Genomic DNA, 20,354 nt, shown 5'->3' with positions numbered 1-20,354 from the left:
ACCACACTGTGTCCTTGGACCATCACTGTCCAGACAAACTGGGAAAAGTACCAGTCACCACTTTGTGATGATTTGACATAGAACTTGTTTAGAGTCTAAATGGGCACAATTTGCTTTCCATATATTTTTTTTTTTTTTTAAATATACAGCTATACACTGTTACACTGTATAGATAGGCTACATAAAGCACAAGAGAAAAACTTCTATTTATTCTATATGAAAAAATATATAATCATTTCTTCACAAGTTAGGGACTGTTTGTTACTTATGAGAGGGGAGGTTGTGGTGCAAAAAGGGGGAGGCTTGTCAAATATTGTTAAAGCACTGGGGATGGACTTTTTTTTTTTTTTTTTCAATTTTAGCTTAAGAGAGGTGCATACAACTTTCAATGGTTGTATTTTGTTTTTACTGCCGAAATTACACCATTTATCATAGCCAGAAACTGTAAAAACTGAAATTATTATTGGATTTCCAAATTTCCAGTAGTCCTTGAACACATCATATGGGATGAAGGCTTGTCAGAAAAAAACACATAACCTAGTCTAATTTAAAATAACGATATTTCATCAAAATCACTTTATTTTACATTTCATTTTAGAATTTTCCTTAAGTAAACTGTTTGCACGATCAAACCAGCGTGCGCAGCAAGAGTGAAGAACCAAGGCTTTTGTCAAGTCCATGATTTCATCTTCAATTTTTAACTTTCAAACATCAAACAGTAAGTTTTTAAAATCTAACAATTACTTTATGGTGGAGGGAGGGTCGAGCATTTTCCCCTAGACACTAAAAAAACATTTGTAGCTTTGGGATTAAAAAAATGAATAAAGAACAGTCCCTCAAGCCTTTAAAATGACATGTCTTATCTTACAGTCATGATACCCTCACAAAGTTAGATTGTGACACGCTGGTCAGTTTGGTGAGGTCTTCCAACATGACGTCGGCGATAAGCGAGCCTGTGATTGGTCAGTCCGTATCAGGAAGTGATGAGCCGACTGTTGACAGCGGCGCTCTTGCAAAGTAAGATGGTGTAACATTGTTATCTAATGAAATAATGTCGAGGCTCTGATCCCCACGGCAGTTTGCTGCGCTCCGAACTTGTGTCGTCCCCTGTGTCGTTGTGGGTGAAAGGTACTGTTGGCCTCAGAAATGACTTATATTGCGCTTTGTGTTGAACATGTCTAACTGCTAGCTCGGCTCGCTAACTAGCTTAGTTAGCTCACCGGGAATATTTTACCATCTGGAACCGCCACCATTCATCCGCTTAACTGCCGTGTATGTCGGCGGAGGGTTTGTTGTGCTTAACGATAACAACAATTGGATTTTTGGAGAATTCATAACTTGCTAAGCTAGCTTTCTTACGTGACAACGAGACTGCTTGCCTCGGGTATCATAATTGATGAACTGTAAAGTGTGTAGCTAAATTAAAGCTAGGTTAGCTGTTTATCCAGCTGATTAGCGCCGGTTACCTCACAACTCGTTAAAACCGTTGTAACACATTTCTGACAACAGAAACTCTGCTTTTGTGCTGTTTTACACTTTACTTCACTTGAGAGTTTCTCAGAATTTATGTAACATTTTAGTAGCTCTTTATTTCAACTTGATATAGACTTATAAAATCTGTCAACTGACCAGTATTGCATGTATGTACTTTGCTGAAGATATGTCATTAAAACGACATTAAAAGATGAAAATGAGCAGAAATATTTGCGGACTGGTGGATTGTAGCAGAGCCGAATTCTAGACTGACTCTCATTTTATCAATTCATACATACGTTTAATAAGTATTTGTAAAGTGTTTTAATTTTCATGAACTATAATTTAAATTGCCCTTTTTCCCAGTGGAGTTTGGCCCAGGCTTGACTAATGATTATATGCCTGTTTACATTTGACTCCAGCTTCATTAATAATTGATGTGCCCTGTCAGATTGCTTGCAGCCTGGCAGTCTGAGATGGACAGCGGAGAGGAGATGCGAGTGGAGTCTGTCCCATACTGCTGCTCCACCTGTGATGGAGGGGAGGTCCCCGGCCGCAACCTGGTTCGACGCAACAGGAAGGCACGCAGCCTGAGCACCTCCTCAGCCGGCAGCTCCTCTGAGTACAGGTGGGTGTTGAACAGGGGCCTCACACATGGAACATAATTTGTTATGGTGCTGACAAGCCTGTTATTATGTTTGGAGTCATAAGTCACAAGGATGTTCACATTCTTTCCGACACCATGCAGGAAACCAGCTTGTTATGTTGCCAGCGAAGAGAGTAGGAGCTTAGTGGTTGTGGTCTTACTGGTAAATGTGGAATCAGCCTTCAGCCCTGTCTGTCACTGACTCTGTGAGAACTAAAGTTAGTTTTGATGTGTTTTCATTTCAGTACTGTTGTTTATGATCTTATCTAGCTCGGCATGCCAGTTTCACATGTGTTATGTAAGTGTAGCAAACTTGGCAAAAGAACATTCCTAGCTGTGCCTTTTCCCGATTCATACATATTCTAAGTCCATGAAGTACATTGCCACGAGACAGTTACCTATCTTGCTTACTGCGAGGTGATATTTCAGAACAGATGCTGTTGCCCTGAGCTGCGTGAGAAACATTTTTGAAATACCCTTGTGACACGATCCGTGTTGCACCACCTCGGACATGTGTCCCTTCAGCCATCGCACTAATGACTTCAAGAAAACAAAGGTCTGAAACGTTTGCTCACCGTAGATGTTGCAAGGGCTTTGTTTGTTTGTGTGCTTTGGCAACAGTGATGAGGTTCCTCACAAGAAGAAGTGAAAAGGCACCGGTCTGTCTTAACATGTCCTTTAAGTGTATATCAGTATTGACCCAGTAGCGATGTGGAAATGAGGAAGAGAAATACCACTAAAAGATTACACTAGTCCAATATGTTGAAATACACCCCCACAGAAAGTTTTATTGAGTTTATCCAAATAAGGCAATGACACTTCTTATTTTTATGCCATTTGACAGAAAGTCGTTGTGATGGATTTAGGTAAACAAACAACTGCTTAGAAATTGGATTAGAAAGGTGATGAATTAGTCACAGTTACTCAGTGATAATAAGACAGTGATGTATATAAACTAACTATGAGGGAAGTGGCTAAAATGTGGTTTGGATCTGAATCTAAGTTTGATTAAAAGCCTGAAATAAAGTCAGAGGTTAAGACAAGCTGATCACAGGCTCTCTCTACTCTCAGATTTATTTTAACATCACCCAAAAAAAGAGACATAAACAGATAAACAGCTAAATGAAATCATTTTGTCCCCTAACAGGCAGAAGAACTCCCGAACAAACTGACAGATGCACAGCGCTGAATTGTCTCGCTTTATGAAGATGTTAAAGTAAACAGTTGCCTCCTGTCATACCTGATGGTCATGGTTCATTCCATTGGACTCATGTTTCTAGGCTCCTAACTCCAAAACAAAGAGCTAAAAGAGGCTAAAATTTCTGCAGAGATGCTGAAGTCATGCTTCTCTGTGTGTCTGTCACTACAAGCAGCACACGTCACATTATTCGTTTCATTCAGTGTTCATGTGAAAATGTTGATGAATGCAGCTTTGAGAGCCAGAAAACAGCAGATGGCGAATTCACAGAATCAGACTGCTAAGAGGATTTGTTGGCCGAGGGTTGTGATGCAGCGTGAAGGCCTCTGTAGCTGGAGGCGGCGATCTCGTAGTGCTCCATCACAGCTCAGTGTCAGCGACCTTTCACCCGCAGTACAGTCATATTGTTTTAACAAGGTCTCGAAAGACAGACAAGGTGTGCAGGGTTTTTCCACTGAGCTCCAGAGCAAACAAAGACATCTGATGTGTTAAATGGTAATGGTTGTTAAAACTGTTGGGCTTTATTTCATCATTAACTGATATGGTGCTTGCACTGCAGGTAGGATAGATACAAGTGTTTGCTTTTCAAACCTTTCACAATGCATTATTACCATTGCCAAGAATTGTGAAAAGTCTTCTTGAGACAGTATGAGCAAATGACCCGTTATTCACCACCAAAGGTCACAGAGATCATGTGGCACGTTATCTACATTAGATAGACCAGTTGTGGTCACTGGGTGACCACAAATATCTACACACAGTATACAAAATAATCTCATATCTGCTGATGATGAATTAAATTGTGGAAATCCGTAGGCTTTTTCTAAATGTCTTGGTCAATGACTTCACTTCTCTTTTTTTCTTAAAACAGAGAAATGAAAGTGGAATATTTGATTAGAAATTTTACATCAAGATGCGTTTAGAAATGTAGGAATTTTCAACAACATCGAGCGCACTGCAGCTCAGCTTGCAGCGTCCTGTAAATGATGGGAACACAACACTTATCTCGCAACTGAAACTAAATGAAACTTCTTTTTTTCTTTTCTTTACAGTTTAAAAATAGCGACCACTTTAAAGCCATTTCGTTTTTCTTTAACAAATAGGATAGATGATTGTTTGCATACTTGCTCGGCAGCTTCCCTATTTTAAGCCCTAAATGTTTGCCTTTGTCATTGTCTCTTTCAGGAGGACTCAGTCGCTTCATGGACCAAGCCCTGTGACCACATTCGGCCCGAAGGCATGCATGCTCCAGAATCCACACACAGTAATGTAAGTGGGGCTGAGGAAATGGGTTCTGCATCAGTTTTTATACTCTTGTGTTTTTTTGCCCAGGCACGAGTGAATGTACAACTTAACATAGCAGTGACAGTTTAATCTGTGCAGCACCAGAGACCGTGACAGCCATTTGCTGTTGCTTTTAGACCCTATTGGGCAGGACTCTGATGTTGTGTCAGGTTGTGCTTACTCATCTGGTTAAAACTTCGGTCAACATGTTGAAATTTGATAAAATGTTAAAAAGACAAGAAATTTAACATACAACAACACAGGGCGAGGCCAGTGCAGCTGTATGCCGATCTATTCACACAAGCTTCCTCCCTACTGATAGTCAATGGGATGCAAAGTAACGCCACATCTTAAGTGTTTAAAAACAAGTATCAGGCAACCCGTTCCTCATCAGTGCTCTGATGCAGTTTCTCTACATGCTAAAAATAAACAGAATGTCTTCTCCTTGTTAAAGTTTTACTTCACCAACAAAGAAAATTCAGTTTCAACTTGAGCGGTTTCGAGTTTAACATTAACAGTGGCAGCCATTATAGAGCACAACACCTCAGACACCAGCTAACCACTTTAGCTTGTAGCTTAGCAAAGACTGGTCTGATCATTACATCGGGCAGATATCCAAAATATACAGGACATGACAATATGCCATCGAGCATGCACTTAACACTGATCAGCCGAAACATGGAAACCAGTTACAGGTGAAGTGAGTAACATTGATAATTTGGTCACGATGCAGTGTTCTGCTGGGAAATCTGGGTCCTGGCATTTATGTGAATGCCACTTAATGCGCTCAACCCACCCAGATACTGATACGGATCAAGCACCCCTTGCAATGAGAGGGTGTACGCGGTCTGCAATGGTGTTTGGGTGGATGGTGATAAAGGCCAGGACCAAAGGTTTCCCAGCAGAACATTGCATTGTAACAAAATGATCAATGTTACTGACTTCATCTGTCAGTGGTTTTATACTTTGGCTGATGTATGTTTACTTTTGTCTTAAAAGTCAACAAAAATAGGTACTTCTTCTTCTTGTACGGACAGACCGTGCTGCTGAGCATCATGGTACAAAGTGACACCACTCTCACTTGTTTCTATGTAGAGTAACTGTAGCTCACCGATCTTTATGCTTTACTTCTCCTAAGCTGGTTGTTTCTGAGAAACTGAACCCAGCCTTCTCAAATTTCATAATATCCTCTGATGTAACTTCAAAATTGGTTAAAAAGGAAAGTATTGCCAACTGTATGACAACACCACAAACATACTTACTCTTTACATGCAGCATCAAGGAGTTGGCATCTTTCCAAACTTAAGGTTCTGTGGATTTGATTAACAGTGTTTGGCAGGTTGTAATTATGCATCTGTCAAAAGACCCATCATGATATTGAGGACTTGTCCAAGCGTGCTCACACATTATATAGTCATGTCTCCATACACACATGCATCTGTCAAACGTCTACATTCAATACCATACCAGGTAAAGTGATGTGAAAACAAAAAGTATTAAGGATCAAGCACGATTTTGTCTCTGTACTCAGCACTTTGGATTTTATCTGCTGTTTTATCTCATGGTGACCATGAGGTTAGCAGTGTGGTGGGACAATAATCCTAAACTTTCAAACAAGGCGACGCAGGAATTTTTCTTCAAGCGTAAATATTCTCAACTTGCCTGGTTTAGTCTTGACGAGTCTACTTGACCTCATTCTAACTGAGCATGTGTTTGACTTACTTACTGAAGACCAGAATGACAGTTAAACAGACCCTGAAACCAGTAGAGTCGCATACCAACTGAAATGTGTCTCTTTCACTTTTCAGTGGCTTCTTTTGTGAAGTTTTCTGGGGTTTTTTTTTTTTTTAGAGAAAAATATGTCTCAAAGTAGGGTATCAAATAGTATATTGAGACCAAACCTCAGGTATCATATTGGCCCCAGTATTCATGTTTTACTAAAGATACAAAGCCCTAGAAACGAGCATGAAATACAGAGCTGACAGAGCATCATCTGGGAGGATAAAAAGTACCTCTACAGTGAGATGTACTGTAGTATATGATAACTTTATTTAAGTTTATGGTAATTTGTCCAATTATTTATTTACACCCTAAAATTGGGCAACTATTTGTTAAAATGCCCACAAATCCCTGCACTGTTCATTTGATGTGGATGTAAACACTTATACCATTAGCTGAGAGCTGACACCTTTAACCTCCATAATCACTGTTCACTTTAGATCCCATGTGCCAGAGTACAGAGCCGAAACAATAAAACATAAGGTAATTTTCCTAATACTTTACTCTCTGACTGTTAGGAATTTTGGGGTTCAGACAAACCATACTTTGACACAAAGTCTTGCTTAGTAGCTTTTTGATGGAGACTTAAAGATAGTGACGAAGACCTTGAGATTCATTTGTCAAACAAAGATATTTATGTGCAGTTGGTTTGTCTCAGTATTATTTGTGTGATGAGATTGACAACCCATGTGTAAATATGTAATCTGTGAATGTAAAACAACTTCCACAAATATAAAAAATATTAAATAAAAAAAGACTCAAATACACAAGCGTAAAATTGAGATTCACAAACAAAAAACTGTATTCAGAAATATCTGTTCGAAAGTTGTTAAAGTTACGAAGATATCCCCAAATGCTTTTTGTTTATTTGTGAATTAATAACATGTGTTCACTGATGTTTATTTAATTTGTAAAATTTGTTTGTGTATTTGCTAACCCATTTTACATTTGCAAAATAGTTTTTTGAGTTTGGAAATCGTTTTGTATTTGTTGAAGGTGTTATATATTTGCAGATTGCGCATTAACACTCAGATTGCCAGTCTGTTCACACAAATAATATTGAGACAGATCTTTATATCTTTAGGTTGCTATCACTTAGGATTAATTAAATAAAGAAACTCTCATTTGAGATGCTGCAATGATCTATTATTCAATTATTTGATTAATCTTATACAATTTAACACCTCCTTGATAAAGCTCCTTTGTCAGTTTTTGTTAAGACTGCGCAAGAGAGGCGTTGGGTCATTCTGTCGATGCAATATATTTAGCAATACAACATATCTTGTTTTATCATGCAATACAGTACGCTATCAACAGAGGCTGAACACTTCACAAAGGTACTTAGGTATTTAATTGTTGCAGAGGATTGACTAATAGCCAAGAGGTATTCATTTTAATTTGTCCAGCAGGTGAAACTGTAGCATAAATCTTCTCAATGACTCAGTCTGCACATCTATGAAAACCTCTTGATGTTTTCTCATCAAAGCCTTGTCAGACTGTTGGCCTCTTGACTCCCTCAGTCACGTAAGTGGCTCCCGGCACTGTTTGTCTTAGGCAGCTGTAATTGATGGATTAGCCTCCTCAAAGCTGCTAGACAAGTTAAAAGTAGTAAAACCATGCTATCTTTACTCCAAAATAAAGGTTAGGCTGTCGCTCTTTCAGGAAGATCTAGTTCCACGGAGAAAAACAGTGCAAACAAACAACACAAACAACACAAAAGGTGATTTGGCACCAACGATCAAGTGAAGCAGGCAAAGTTTAGACTATCCAAACTGAAAACTGTCTTCTTTCTAGGTGGGAGGGTGTGGTTGTGATACTACTCAAGGTAGAGGTGGGCACATGTTTGGTATTGTTGTTGACTTTCATTGTTGGAGAGCATTGTTCATTCAACAACAGACAGAATCTCCACCCGTTCCAATAATGTAAGGACGCCCTGAAGACGCAACAAACACACCCTGAAACAACACACAAGAGCCAGCCTTGTCTGTATCCTAAGTTCTACATGATGTCTTTATTATGTAATTCGATTTACGTAGAAACTGACACTCTGCCAAGTGTTGCAGATGGCACACATACCACTGAATGCACACAGCATGCTTACTTCTACCTATTCCTCATAGAATGAATCAAGCCAGAGAACTTATCTTGTTTCTTACTTTATCACCACCTTAATTGTCATGTTACCATGCAAAATGAAACTTTCTGCCATGGTTTCCACACTGATACACTGCTTGATTTTAAATGCAGACTTTCCCCCGTTAGAAGCACATTACGTAGATGTTGTTTTGTCTTTGTAATCTGACCCAGTGAATAGTCTGACGTAGCACAATGGTAGCTACCGGGGATGTTCCTCACGACGAAGTTCCCTGACATTTAAACGGGAATTTAGACCAGTCTGCCAGTCTAAAAGTAAGAAAACAGAGCCAAAATTGAGCACAGTTTAATCTCTAAGGTTAAACATTCCTTCCAAAAATATTACCTTTTATTGTAAAAGTCATTTAAAAATCACAAACCACATTTTTCAATAACCAAATCATGTTTTAAATGCCATTGAAATACTTTTCTATTTGCACCGTACATTACGATCATTGCACATTATCCAACAAAACATGGCAACAACTCACTCAATAAAAGTCAGCGAATGATTTATTTATTGAAAACAGTATTCTTTTGGAAAGTAAAGTGTCTGATTATTAAAACAGCATTTTCAATGGATACACTCAAAATGAAATTGCCCGTGAGAGTAAAAAGCAGTTTACAGATGGTTAATCGGTGAACTGCTTAAGCTATGATGGTGACTTTAGTGAGGCATTAGGAAGTTCAACTACATCCTGTTATATTCCCATAATGCATGATTACATCATTCACCCATGAAGCCCTGTTGGGATTTTTCACCTTGCACTTCCTCTTCCTGCGGGGCATCGGGCTGCATTGTCTTTTCTCAAAAAAGGGTCATAAAATAAAAAAGGGAATTTTTCTGGCTTTACATAAAAACGCATCAGTTTATTGTTCTTAAATGGTGATATTATTTCTTAAAATTAACAGGAAGATAACAAGGTTTTTTCTAATTAATTGTAATAATAAATAAAGATGGAAACTCCAAAGTAATAGACACATTGTTATACAGTAATACAGCATGTGTTTTCCTTGTAGCATCCATCCTCTGACATTTTACATAATTAAAGTCATTACATAATTCTTGAATAAAGAAGAACACATGTGGTACAATAGTTGCCTCACTGAGTTATAATACCTGTCATTATAGTGGACATACCAGTTTCAGGAACAGCGTGCCATTGTTGTGTTTCAGTAAATCACACCTGTCCAATAAGGAAAGCCCTTCCCTGAAATGGACGGATCCAGCACAGCAGAGTGGGCGTGAGCAGAGATAAAGTCAACACTAAGATGAGGGAGAGCTTTAATTGAGCAGCAGAATGCTCCAGGACGGTTAAGCGCTAAGTCCTCGTTGGGACAAATATAGCCTCAGTGGATCCAGCCCAGGGGGGCGGTTAGCTGATCCTGGAGCTCGACCACAGTTCCTGAAGAGACTCTCCGCCTCGCTCAGCCTCTCAGACAGGCGCGTGTGGCTGACTCACAGCTTGACCGCGAGAAGTGAACTGACTCAGTTGCTCCAGCTGCTTCACAATGTGTGGCAATCAAGGAAGTTGTTAGAGGTAGAATGAGCCGTGCTGCCGGAGCCCCGTTCTCTCGCTGAGTCAGCCTGAAGCAGCATCATCGTTACATGAGCACAGCCATGAAGTTCAACCAGCTCGTGCTGCAGGACAGCCCTGGGAAAAACAACGACAACAAAGTGTGGAAATGGTGAGAGCATCTTCCCTGTCTCTTCTTTAACAGAGAGATGATTGATAGGTGAAATATTGGCGCCAACAGGCAGTGCATGGAGCCAGCTGATCAGAGAGAGTAATATCAAACTGATGTCATGCTTAAATTATTCTGACTTCAGCTTGGCTTGAATGGAAAAAAGCAAAACTGTGTATTCGTCCTGAGTGTGCAGGGTTGGGCTGATAGCCTTTGAAGACTGATGTGGGTTTAAAGTTTAGTCATACTATGTCAAGCGGTAGCTGTAACACTGAAGAAGTGGCAGTGTTTGCGTGTTATCACAGACTGGCTGTTGTAAGAGCATGGCATTGTGGTGTGGACAGAGCAGGGGGTTTTCTGAATGAAAGGGGAAGGTCAGGACGCAGATGCTTTGAGGTGGTCAGAGGAGAAACAGTCCATGAATAGATCACAGCCGTACGCCGATTCAGATGTTAATGAAGTTTTGCTTTGTATCCTGTATTTGTTTGTGAAACCGGGCTTTCGCTTTGTACCTGGCCATGGTCAGTTTAATCAGTTTTGCCTAATTTAAGAAGCGTTTTTGTCATATTTTGATGTGGCACCTGTTTTAACATTGTAGATGCCACAATAACCTGTTCAGTACAAGACAATCTGATGCTAACAATGACTGCCTTGTGGATTATCTGTGGCTATTTTAAAGCTGTTTTTCTGTTTATTCGTTGTTTGACGGTACTTTTTGACTGAACGAAAAACAGGAACAGGATATGTTATAATAATTCTGCTTTGTTATGTTATACGTTGGGACTGAAGAGTTTTGTGTGCGTGTGTGTGGTGTGTATTTGCTGGTCTCAAGCTGTTGGTGTGGGGCTGCTTTTTTATAAAGGTAAAATGAGTCACAACACACATTTACACATGAAGCATTGTGGTGGTGCAGAGTTGTCTTGTCTTACAAATCATATTTCAGATTTTCAAGTTTTTCAGGTTTTTTTGCATATTGTTCAGCCCTAGTTTGGTGTCATAGAGGGTTTGCAGGAGTCTGCAGGTTTTCACTCCAAACACTGATATGTTCTCCGGGCAGCATCCTCATGTAGGAAGAAACCCTGCAGCTTTGATTGGAATACTGTTCATTTTTAATATTTGCAGTAGTAGATAGGCTGAATGTGCAGCCGAAATCTGAAATATGATGGGCCGAGGGGAGATATCAGAGCCCAACAAAGAAAAACTTGTTTGATAAATCACCATCATGCTATCAGCTGGTGTTCACAGTAAAACCGGCATGACGTGAATGCAGCATTGACGGATGATGTTGGTTGTCAAGCTGTGCAGTAGTGTTGCGTGAGAGTTTTAATTTTATGTTCGTTTTCTTTTAAGTATTTATTTCCTGAAGGCATCATCTCCTCATTCGACCATCTCGTCTCAGTGATGTCCACTGATTGGTGCAACCAGGCTTGAAACCTCAGCTCTCCACATGTGATTGGTGTAAATGTCAGTGTGTAATACCGATGCTAATTTACAAGCCATTTAAAGCAGAGATGATGGTTATCAAACACAGCACAAGAGTCTTTGGGTGGGTGGCCTATGTCTGTGTAACCCTGCCCCTAAGAACTATCAATTTGACTCAGTAACTGCCATATATATGTGTGACAGAGAGAGCTTTAACTGATGAAGGCTGTTATCAGACTTTGGCATTGTGAAATAATCCTACATCTTGTGGCTATTTCCAGCTATGACATTAGCTCATTTTCCATGTGGTTTTCATTTTGTTTCAGCCCTAGGGAGATCCAATTTTCATACCTTTTGTGTAGTCATTTTATGTCCTTTTCATGTGCTTTTCCACTGGGTTCATCCTCATAACTTGTGGCTCTTCGGCTGCTATCTTAGAATGTGCTTTGGTTTTAAGAGCTGAGTTTTAGAGAAATTTTTGCCTCTCTTTTTTCCTCTCAAAACACCACTCCCGCATTTTTATCTTGCCCTTTTCAAAGTTTAGACATCTCTGCGGGGTTGAGATGAGTTGAAGGCCCTGCAGACAACACATGGGGTTCAACAGTATGTGGCTACAGGTCAGACCTTAAACTTGTGTCTCTAATTGGATAGGTACTAAGCAGTCCAGGGTGTGATGAGCAGTAGGTTAGTTAACAGATGTTACATCAGCCAAGATCTGGACGCTCTGCTTGATGCTGATGTAATGTAAAGGGGGAATCCTTATCCCAGAGACTGTTGAGTCTGTTTTAGCCCGCTGAGGTAAACGTTGTATGTGTGTTTTTAGGCACATTCAGGACCCCGCCAGCCAGAGACTGACGTGGAACACGCCGCCAAAAAGTGTCCTTGTCATCAAGAAGATACGAGATGCCAGTCTGCTTCAGCCTTTCAAAGAGCTCTGCGTATTCCTCACCGAGGTATGACCGGCGGCCTTTAACAATGAACATAATTAGCAGGGATTGTCAGTAATTGGCAGTTTTTGTGGGTGGGAAGCTGGTGAGGGATCATTGTGAAACCAGTGTGCGTGAAACCAGTGTGCGTGATACCATTTCGCCATTTCTCTTCCTTGATGTTGATCTTCGTGTGTGTGTGTGTGTGTGTGTGTGTGTGTGTGTGTAGGTGAAAGACATGATTGTTTACGTGGAAAAGAAAGTTCTGGAGGACCCAGCCATCTCAGACGATGAAAACTTTGGGGCCATAACTAAGAAATTCTGCACTTTCAGAGATGGTAAGAAAATAATTTTTTTGCTATGTTTGAATGCACACTAGGCATATATATACAAAATCATGATCTTAAATGAGATATTTAAAAGGTTCATTGTCATATCTTTCTCAGATCTCGATGACATCTCTAATCGCGTAGACTTCATCATCTGTCTTGGTGGTGATGGAACTTTGCTGTATGCATCTTCGCTCTTCCAGGTATTCAGCCAGGTGTTCCTACTGTCACTTTGAAAGCAGCCTTTGTGTGTTTTTACATTACCTGGTATGACACTACAGTCCTCTCCTTCCTTTGAATATTTGTAGGAGAGCGTTCCACCAGTTATGGCCTTCCACCTGGGCTCCCTGGGTTTCTTGACACCCTTCAAATTTGAGACCTACCAGTCTCAGGTCACCCAAATCATTGAAGGTACTGTATGTTCTCTAACCTGTCTGTCAGCCTCTGTCTTTTTATAGCATATACACTCCGGTTCTGTTTGCAAAGCATGTGATGTACTGTATGTATTGTTTATAGGTAATGCTGCCATCATCTTGAGAAGCCGCTTAAAGGTCCGGGTGCTCAAAGACAATTGGGAGAAGAAAGCCAGAGTGGATGAAAAGGGCATCATCCTGACTAATGGAGACATCGAAAGCAGCCGGAAAGCCGTGCAGTATCAGGTATTACCTGCAGCTTAAATCAGTTCTGTGGAACACATTAAAAGTATTTGAGCTTTTGCCAACATTATTTTCTCACTGTCCTTGCCAAGATGTAAAAAAAACAGGTTCTGACTTGATTTTTACACGAGTCCTGAGGGGCGTACCATGAAGCAGGTTCAACAGAGGCAGGCTTTCCTTAGCTGCCTTAATACACCTTAAATCCCCAGTCAGCAATAACGGGTACCATTAAAGTGGTTGTCAGCGAACTGTGTTGAGCCAGGCTCCTCCTCAAATTCTGTGCATGTTCTGGTAAAACGAGTCAAATGACACTTTTCATCGTGTGCCACCTACTTCCGTCTTTGACGAACATTAAAGTATGTAGGCACTGTGTAAATGAACTTTGGTAAACTTCCCTTCATCTTACCAGCACCCAGATATCCCTGCTCAAATCCCCTATATGTTTCAGCCAGCAGATTCTCGCTGGCTCTTGGGCTGTTGCTTAAACTACAGATTGTGTTTTTGCATTTTCGTGTGCCCACCACCACGGACACAGTGAATGTAGAAGCGGATCAAGAGACGGACCCACCCGTCTCTGTCTTTGTCTCAAACTCTGATCAAACTGTAAAACTAGGCAGTGTTGATCAAATATGAACCAAGACTCTGTTACTGTGGTGCCTGTTTCTCGCCTCAAATGTTTTCGGGGACATATTTTAGTTTACTGTTTAACTCTAACTCAAGATTGTTTACCAGCTAGCCGCCATGTTGTTTCCTGCGGAAAAGCAAAAGCAAGAAAAACAAATGCCACAGCCCTTTCCTCCCTCTGTTTTCTTTGGTCATATTGCGCCACTTTCAAAAGAATCTTTCCTGCAGTGACATACTTCTTTCACTGTTACAATGGAAACAGCCAATGGGGACTGTTGCAGTTTTACTATAGCCGCAGTCGACGCTGTAAACATGCCAAAACAGCTCAGCCATGTGATGTCGACATAATGACTTACTCTGATGCCTGAGGGATTTGAGCCACAAGCTTTTTACAAAACCACATAAGTAAACACTGACATCAGCTCCAAAACAAGAAATGCAGCTCTGACTGCAGGTATGAGGTTAATGATCTAAATCCCATAATGAGGTGGGTGTGCAGACCAGGTGTTGGTGACCTTGTGCGCAGATCATGTGAGTTGATGGAAAAACTGGTTAACTGTGTGTTTCAGGTACTGAACGAGGTGGTGGTGGACAGAGGCCCCTCCTCCTATCTCTCCAATGTCGACCTCTTCCTGGACGGACACCTCATTACCACCGTGCAGGGAGACGGTGAGTGGGCAGATGATCTGTCTTGATGTTCAGCAGGCTGGGGAAATGTAAATACTGAGATGGGGTCAGTCTGGTTTGCACTGTGCCACCAACATTTAATAGGAGTCAGAGAGTGCTGACACATTAATCAGATCAGTGTCGTATGGGGGTAAAGCTGCCAAACATTCACATAACTTAGCAGTACTTAATATTGTCTGACTAAAAGCTGTCTGACAGCCCAAACAAGACGGTCTGCAGATAAGGCAATGTTTAGTCTCTGCACCTCTGGCTGACCTTCACCTCCCAGCAAGCAGAGTATTTCGTACAGCAGTTTGTAGACATGGCCACTGTGTTGATTCCCATTGGTAAAAAAAGTCACTAGTAGCTTTTGAATATGAATCATCCATATTGTGTCATGTCCTTGAGTTTCTTTCGCTCACACAGAGAAACTCCAGGTTGCATGAGGTCATGCAGCCTGGTTATTACACTGAACACAAATATAAAAGTAACACTTTTGTTTTTGGTCCCATTTTTCATGAGTTGAAATAAAAGATTTAGACTTTTTCTACAGACACAGAAGGCTTATCGCTCTCACATTTTTGTTCACCAGTGTGTTTAAATCTGTGTTAGTGAGCACTTCTCTTTTGCCAAGACAATCCATTCACCTGACAGGTATGGCATATCATTATGCTGATTAAACAGCATTATCATGACCACACAGGTGTGCCTTGGGCTGGTCACACTTAAAGGTGACTCTAAAACATGCAGTTTAATCGCACGACACAATGACACAGATGTTGCAAGTTTTAAGGGAGCGTGCCATTGGCATGCTGACCGCAATAATGTCCAGCAGAGCTGTTGCCCATGAATTAAATGCTCATTTCACAACCATTAGCCGTCTCCAAAGTCGTTTCAGTGAATTTGGCAGTACATCCAACCAACCTTACAACCACAGACCATGTGTAACTACCCAAGCCTAGGACCTCCACATCCAGTGTCCTCACCAGGGTCTTGACCTGACTGCAGTTCGTCGTAAATGACTTGAGTGGGCACCTGCTCAACTGCAGTGGCGGTAGTAGGTATGAATCATGGTTTACACTGTACCGGCAAATGGCAGACAGCATGTATGCTGTCATGTGGGCAGGCAGTCTGCTAATGCCAACTTTGTGAACAGAGTGTCCCATGGTGGTGGGATTATGGTATGGGCTGGCATAAGACAACAAACACAGGTGCAAAGATACTGTTGAGATCCTGAAGCACATTGTCAGCCGTTCATCTGCCGCCATGACCTCATGTTGCAGCATGATAATGTACAACCCCATGTTGAGGATCTGTACACAATTCCCGGAAGCTGAAAACATCCCAGTTTTTCCATGGCCTGTGTGCTCACCAAACATGTCAGCCACTGAACATGTTTGGGATGCTCTGGATTGGTGTTTATGACAGCGTGTTCCAGTTCCTGCCAATATCCAGCATCTTTTCACAGCCATTGAAGAGAATTGAGCCAGCATTTCACAGGCCACAATCAACAACCTGATCAACTCTATGCGGAAAAGATGTGTTGCACTCAAGCAGCAATTTCTGGGGGTGAAAAATGAAGCCAACATAGAGGTGCCAAAAACTTCGCTTCCTCAAATAGCTGATCGCCATCCTGTCTGTCTCCAGAAGTGACTCAATCCCCATGCATATAGATCCCCATGTTAAAATGCCTTCTTCAAGGCATTGCCACAGTCTGTAAGTCAGATTCACCGCTCACTCCTCCACAGCTCCAACCTCTCCTTCAAATATGGTCAAGTGTCTTGATTAAAAAAAGTTAGGGTGTCACCTATTGAGGTTCAGTGTTTGCAACGTAGACGTAATATAGTTGTGCTTTAATTCTCTGTGTGCCTGCACCTCTGTGTCCCCTCAGGTGTGATAGTATCTACACCTACAGGAAGTACAGCGTATGCAGTGGCAGCAGGAGCCTCCATGATCCATCCCAACGTCCCGGCCATCATGATCACCCCCATCTGCCCACACTCACTCTCCTTCAGGCCCATCGTGGTGCCTGCTGGGGTGGAGCTCAAGGTATTTAAACTGTTTGAGTCAGTCCTACATATCAGATTTTAATTATTTGGAATCTGACTGTAGTTTGAATTTGGATTTTCGTGAGATGCAGGTTTTACAGGCTGAAACCCCAAATGATATAAAATGATTATGTGTCATTTCAGCATGGAGGGCAAAAACATGTTTTCTCTCAACTGAAAAAAAATCCCAAACTTCTTCTTTGCTTCTTGTTTTCTAGATAATGCTGTCACGTGACGCCAGAAACACCGCCTGGGTATCATTCGATGGAAGAAAGAGACAAGAGATCTGCCACGGAGACAGGTTAGTCCACATACCGGGCTAATCATCACACCACAGCCACACAAACAGCCAACTCACAGAAACAGTCAGGGTGACGCTGAGTGAATGGAGCAAAACAAAGCGCAGAGACTCTGTAATGGATAATAAGTTTAACTCTCCCAGCAGCTGCCTCAACACTTACAGGCTTTGTCACGTAACCTTATCAACCTGCTTAATGGGCTTGAGGCCAGGAGTGTCCCGCATACAGAGGCCAGCTTCTTCCTTTATGCAACTCTAGAGATAAGCACCTTCCTGGTTCTTGAAATGAGCTGCCAGTCATTTTGAGTAATTGAAACAAACTTAAACAAATGGCCATTGTTGCTTCAGGAGGAAGTCGTGTGGTTAGATCTGATGTCAACACGTCCTCTTTTGTTTTTATGATTGCAAGTACCTGGACTGTTCTTTCCTCATTCAGACTGCAACCTTTATGACAAAAAACCTTTTCTTCTTTTTTTTTTTTTTTTTCCAGTATTACCATCACTACTTCTTGCTTCCCCGTTCCTTCCATTTGTTTCCGGGACCCGGTCAACGACTGGTTCGAGAGCCTGGCCCAGTGTTTACACTGGAACGTGAGGAAGAAGCAGAACTACCTCAGCTCAGAGGACGAAGAGTTCTGAGGCGCGAGGCATCTGCGAGATCCTCTGCAAAGTCTCAAGGACTCCTTCGTCTTGGTTTTAGGTCGACCATGCTCTGTGCCGTGTCGTCTTTTATGGATACAAGGTCTCAACAAACTCCATTCAAAAATGCCTGTCATAACGTGGCCCTTTATATGTGTTAAATTGTTCCAGAATAATATTCTAAATATTGAGCTGAACAGCTCCTCTGCTGCGGTCCTCCATGTTGGATTTTAGTGGAATAAATTTGTGGGGAAAAAGAGGAATAATTATGAAAGCCCAAAGTGTTCAATTAAATAAAATAAATAATCATATGAATAGATTGAACACAGCATATTGACCAATACATTCTGAAATAACATCAGAAATTGTTAAAGCTTTATTTATTTCAGCGCAGAATATTTGATTTCAAAATGCCCTTTTGCAGAAGTCTGTTTTTATATCATAATGGCATTTTCCCCAATGATGCGTTCATTTAAAAATATCACTTTTTGTGACACTGGAGTCGTCACAGGCTCCTCTCCACTCAGCCGGTCAGCCGATACCAATCATCCGTACAGGCTGAACAACAGCTACCAAATTTAGCCAGCTAGCTCCCATTAGTGGGAGCAACAACAATTCCAGAATAATTTTAAATCAAACACCTAGCTGCTGCAGCAGACCAACATGTAAACTTGTCCAAACCATGTCTTTTATCTGGTCTGAAAGGCTACAAATGCTACGTAGCTACACAGCTAACTAGCTAGGTTGGCATGGGTATGAAAAGCTAGTGCTAACGTCAGCTGCTAGCTGGGTAATTTACATTAAAGAAAGCCTATCTGTAGACCTTGGGGTTTTTTAGCCAACAGGAGCTAGTTAGCTAGCAGTTGTTGAGTCTGCTGAGAGGATGGAGGCATGTGATTGGCTGAAAGGCGAGGAGGCAGCAACAACTCCACTCTTCAATACTCATATTTTGTAATATTTTATCATTTTGAAAAATGCTAACATAACATTTAAAAACAGACTTTTGAAAAGGACATTTTGAAGTAAATTCTATAATTAAACAAATGTTAAATAAAATTAAAATTGAAGTATATATTAAATAGTATTTCATAAAAATTGTTGTTTTGTTAATTTATAAAAAATAATTGACAATTTATTCGACAATTTGAAATCCCATAGAATAATCTGAGCCTAATCAGACTCACTCATGCTACCCAGAGAACCAGGGTTACACAAGTAACCTACCTACGTTTTTAATGTTAGAGTTAATAGCATTAATAAGGAGTCTGTAGAATACCCCAGAAAATATTATGTCATGTTCAAATGTGTAAAATGGTGGGGTTTTGAATGGAGTTTGGCAACACTAGCTGTCCAGGATTGTCTCTGTGTGTTTTCATTTTGTATGCAGTGCAAACTGGCCTTTTGACTGGTCATCAGAAGGAAGGAAATGCAAACCATGGGATAAACATGGACTAAATCTCTGAAGGTCAGTCGTGGATGGCAGTTATTACATCATCTGGATGGTCTGTTTTAGCACTTTTTAATCTTTAAGACGGATGGCAGGGACACATACTACTTTATAAACAGCAAAAGCGAGTTCTGTCAGTAGAGGTAAAGGATCAGTTGCACTTTTCTAAAAAAGAAAAATCTGAGAATATCTGTTAAATCAAACTTTCCCAAATCCTGTTTATCACATCAGAAAGTACTGATGTGATGTCATGAATGAATGGCAAATACATAATATGTAGGTGCATCCTGGGAAAGAGCAGATTTACATCGGCAATAGTGGCCCAACTGTACAGACTGTGCCTTAAACACTGGTATCATTAATGTACAGACATGTTATTTTTCAAGGTTTACATCATGGTGATGGTGTAATCACATACTGGCACAAATGTGTGATTTGTGCATTTTCATTGCAGCCACACATTGACCATTGTCTTTGCTGTCAGCAGCGCGTGACGCTTGATTGATGGACTGATTGAATTATGTAGTGTCACATAGCCTCTGTCCCGCGGTCATGGAGTCAGTGCGTTGGATGACACGTCAGGAATGCGAGGAGGTGATATTCATTCCAGGCAAAGAGACCACAGCTCACATGTCTTCAGTGTCTGTTTTTCCAAAATGTCGTTTAAGCCATAGCTGATCTCTATCTCTATCTCTATCTATAGACCGATGTGTGTGGGCTGTGGGGGATTTATAATGGTCTGTGTATGTTGAGGAATTTAATTTTTCAGACTTCGGTCCGTTTGCTACGAGTCTGCCATTGCTCAGTCTATGCTGAATACTTTAAGGTGGCCTACCTTACATATCTGTTCACATATAGTTTTTAGATGATAATATATACACGATGAAATTGGCTCGACAAATTGTGTCAGGGTGATGATGTCATCACCTGTTGTAACTCAAGAGGACCAACTGAGCTCTAAAAGGCAATCATTCCTTAAACTCTATGTGTATATACGTGATGCTTGAAGATGTATTTTGTAAAGTCTATATGTTTATTAACCTGTTTACAATGTATCATTGCTGAAAATAAATCTATTTGGTACTTTTTTTACTTTAATAA

The 20,354-nt window shown here is 40.8% G+C and overlaps 1 protein-coding gene across 4 annotated transcripts; it reads left to right on the top strand.

Moving 5' to 3' along the window:
* The first annotated feature begins 908 nt into the window (after positions 1–908).
* On the top strand, positions 909–20,354 carry nadka (NAD kinase a). 4 transcript variants are annotated; one of them, XM_050063987.1, is made up of 12 exons: positions 909–1,017; positions 1,925–2,101; positions 4,503–4,586; positions 12,445–12,574; positions 12,777–12,885; positions 12,994–13,079; positions 13,185–13,287; positions 13,393–13,535; positions 14,726–14,825; positions 16,714–16,871; positions 17,089–17,171; positions 17,659–20,354. In XM_050063987.1, the coding sequence occupies exons 1-12, from the start codon at positions 932–934 to the stop codon at positions 17,804–17,806; spliced, it is 1,407 nt and encodes a 468-aa protein (XP_049919944.1). In that variant the 5' UTR covers positions 909–931; the 3' UTR covers positions 17,807–20,354. The 4 variants fall into 4 exon arrangements, with proteins under 4 accessions (XP_049919944.1, XP_049919945.1, XP_049919946.1 ...); XM_050063988.1 differs by having other exon boundaries at positions 988–1,128; XM_050063989.1 differs by lacking the exon at positions 909–1,017 and adding an exon at positions 1,249–1,272.

The sequence above is a fragment of the Epinephelus moara genome, chromosome 16 (genome assembly GCF_006386435.1).
Source record: "Epinephelus moara isolate mb chromosome 16, YSFRI_EMoa_1.0, whole genome shotgun sequence".
Lineage (NCBI taxonomy): Eukaryota > Metazoa > Chordata > Actinopteri > Perciformes > Serranidae > Epinephelus > Epinephelus moara.
The sequence above is the reverse complement of the archived record's forward strand: the minus strand, read 5'-3'. Positions and strand labels throughout refer to the sequence as shown.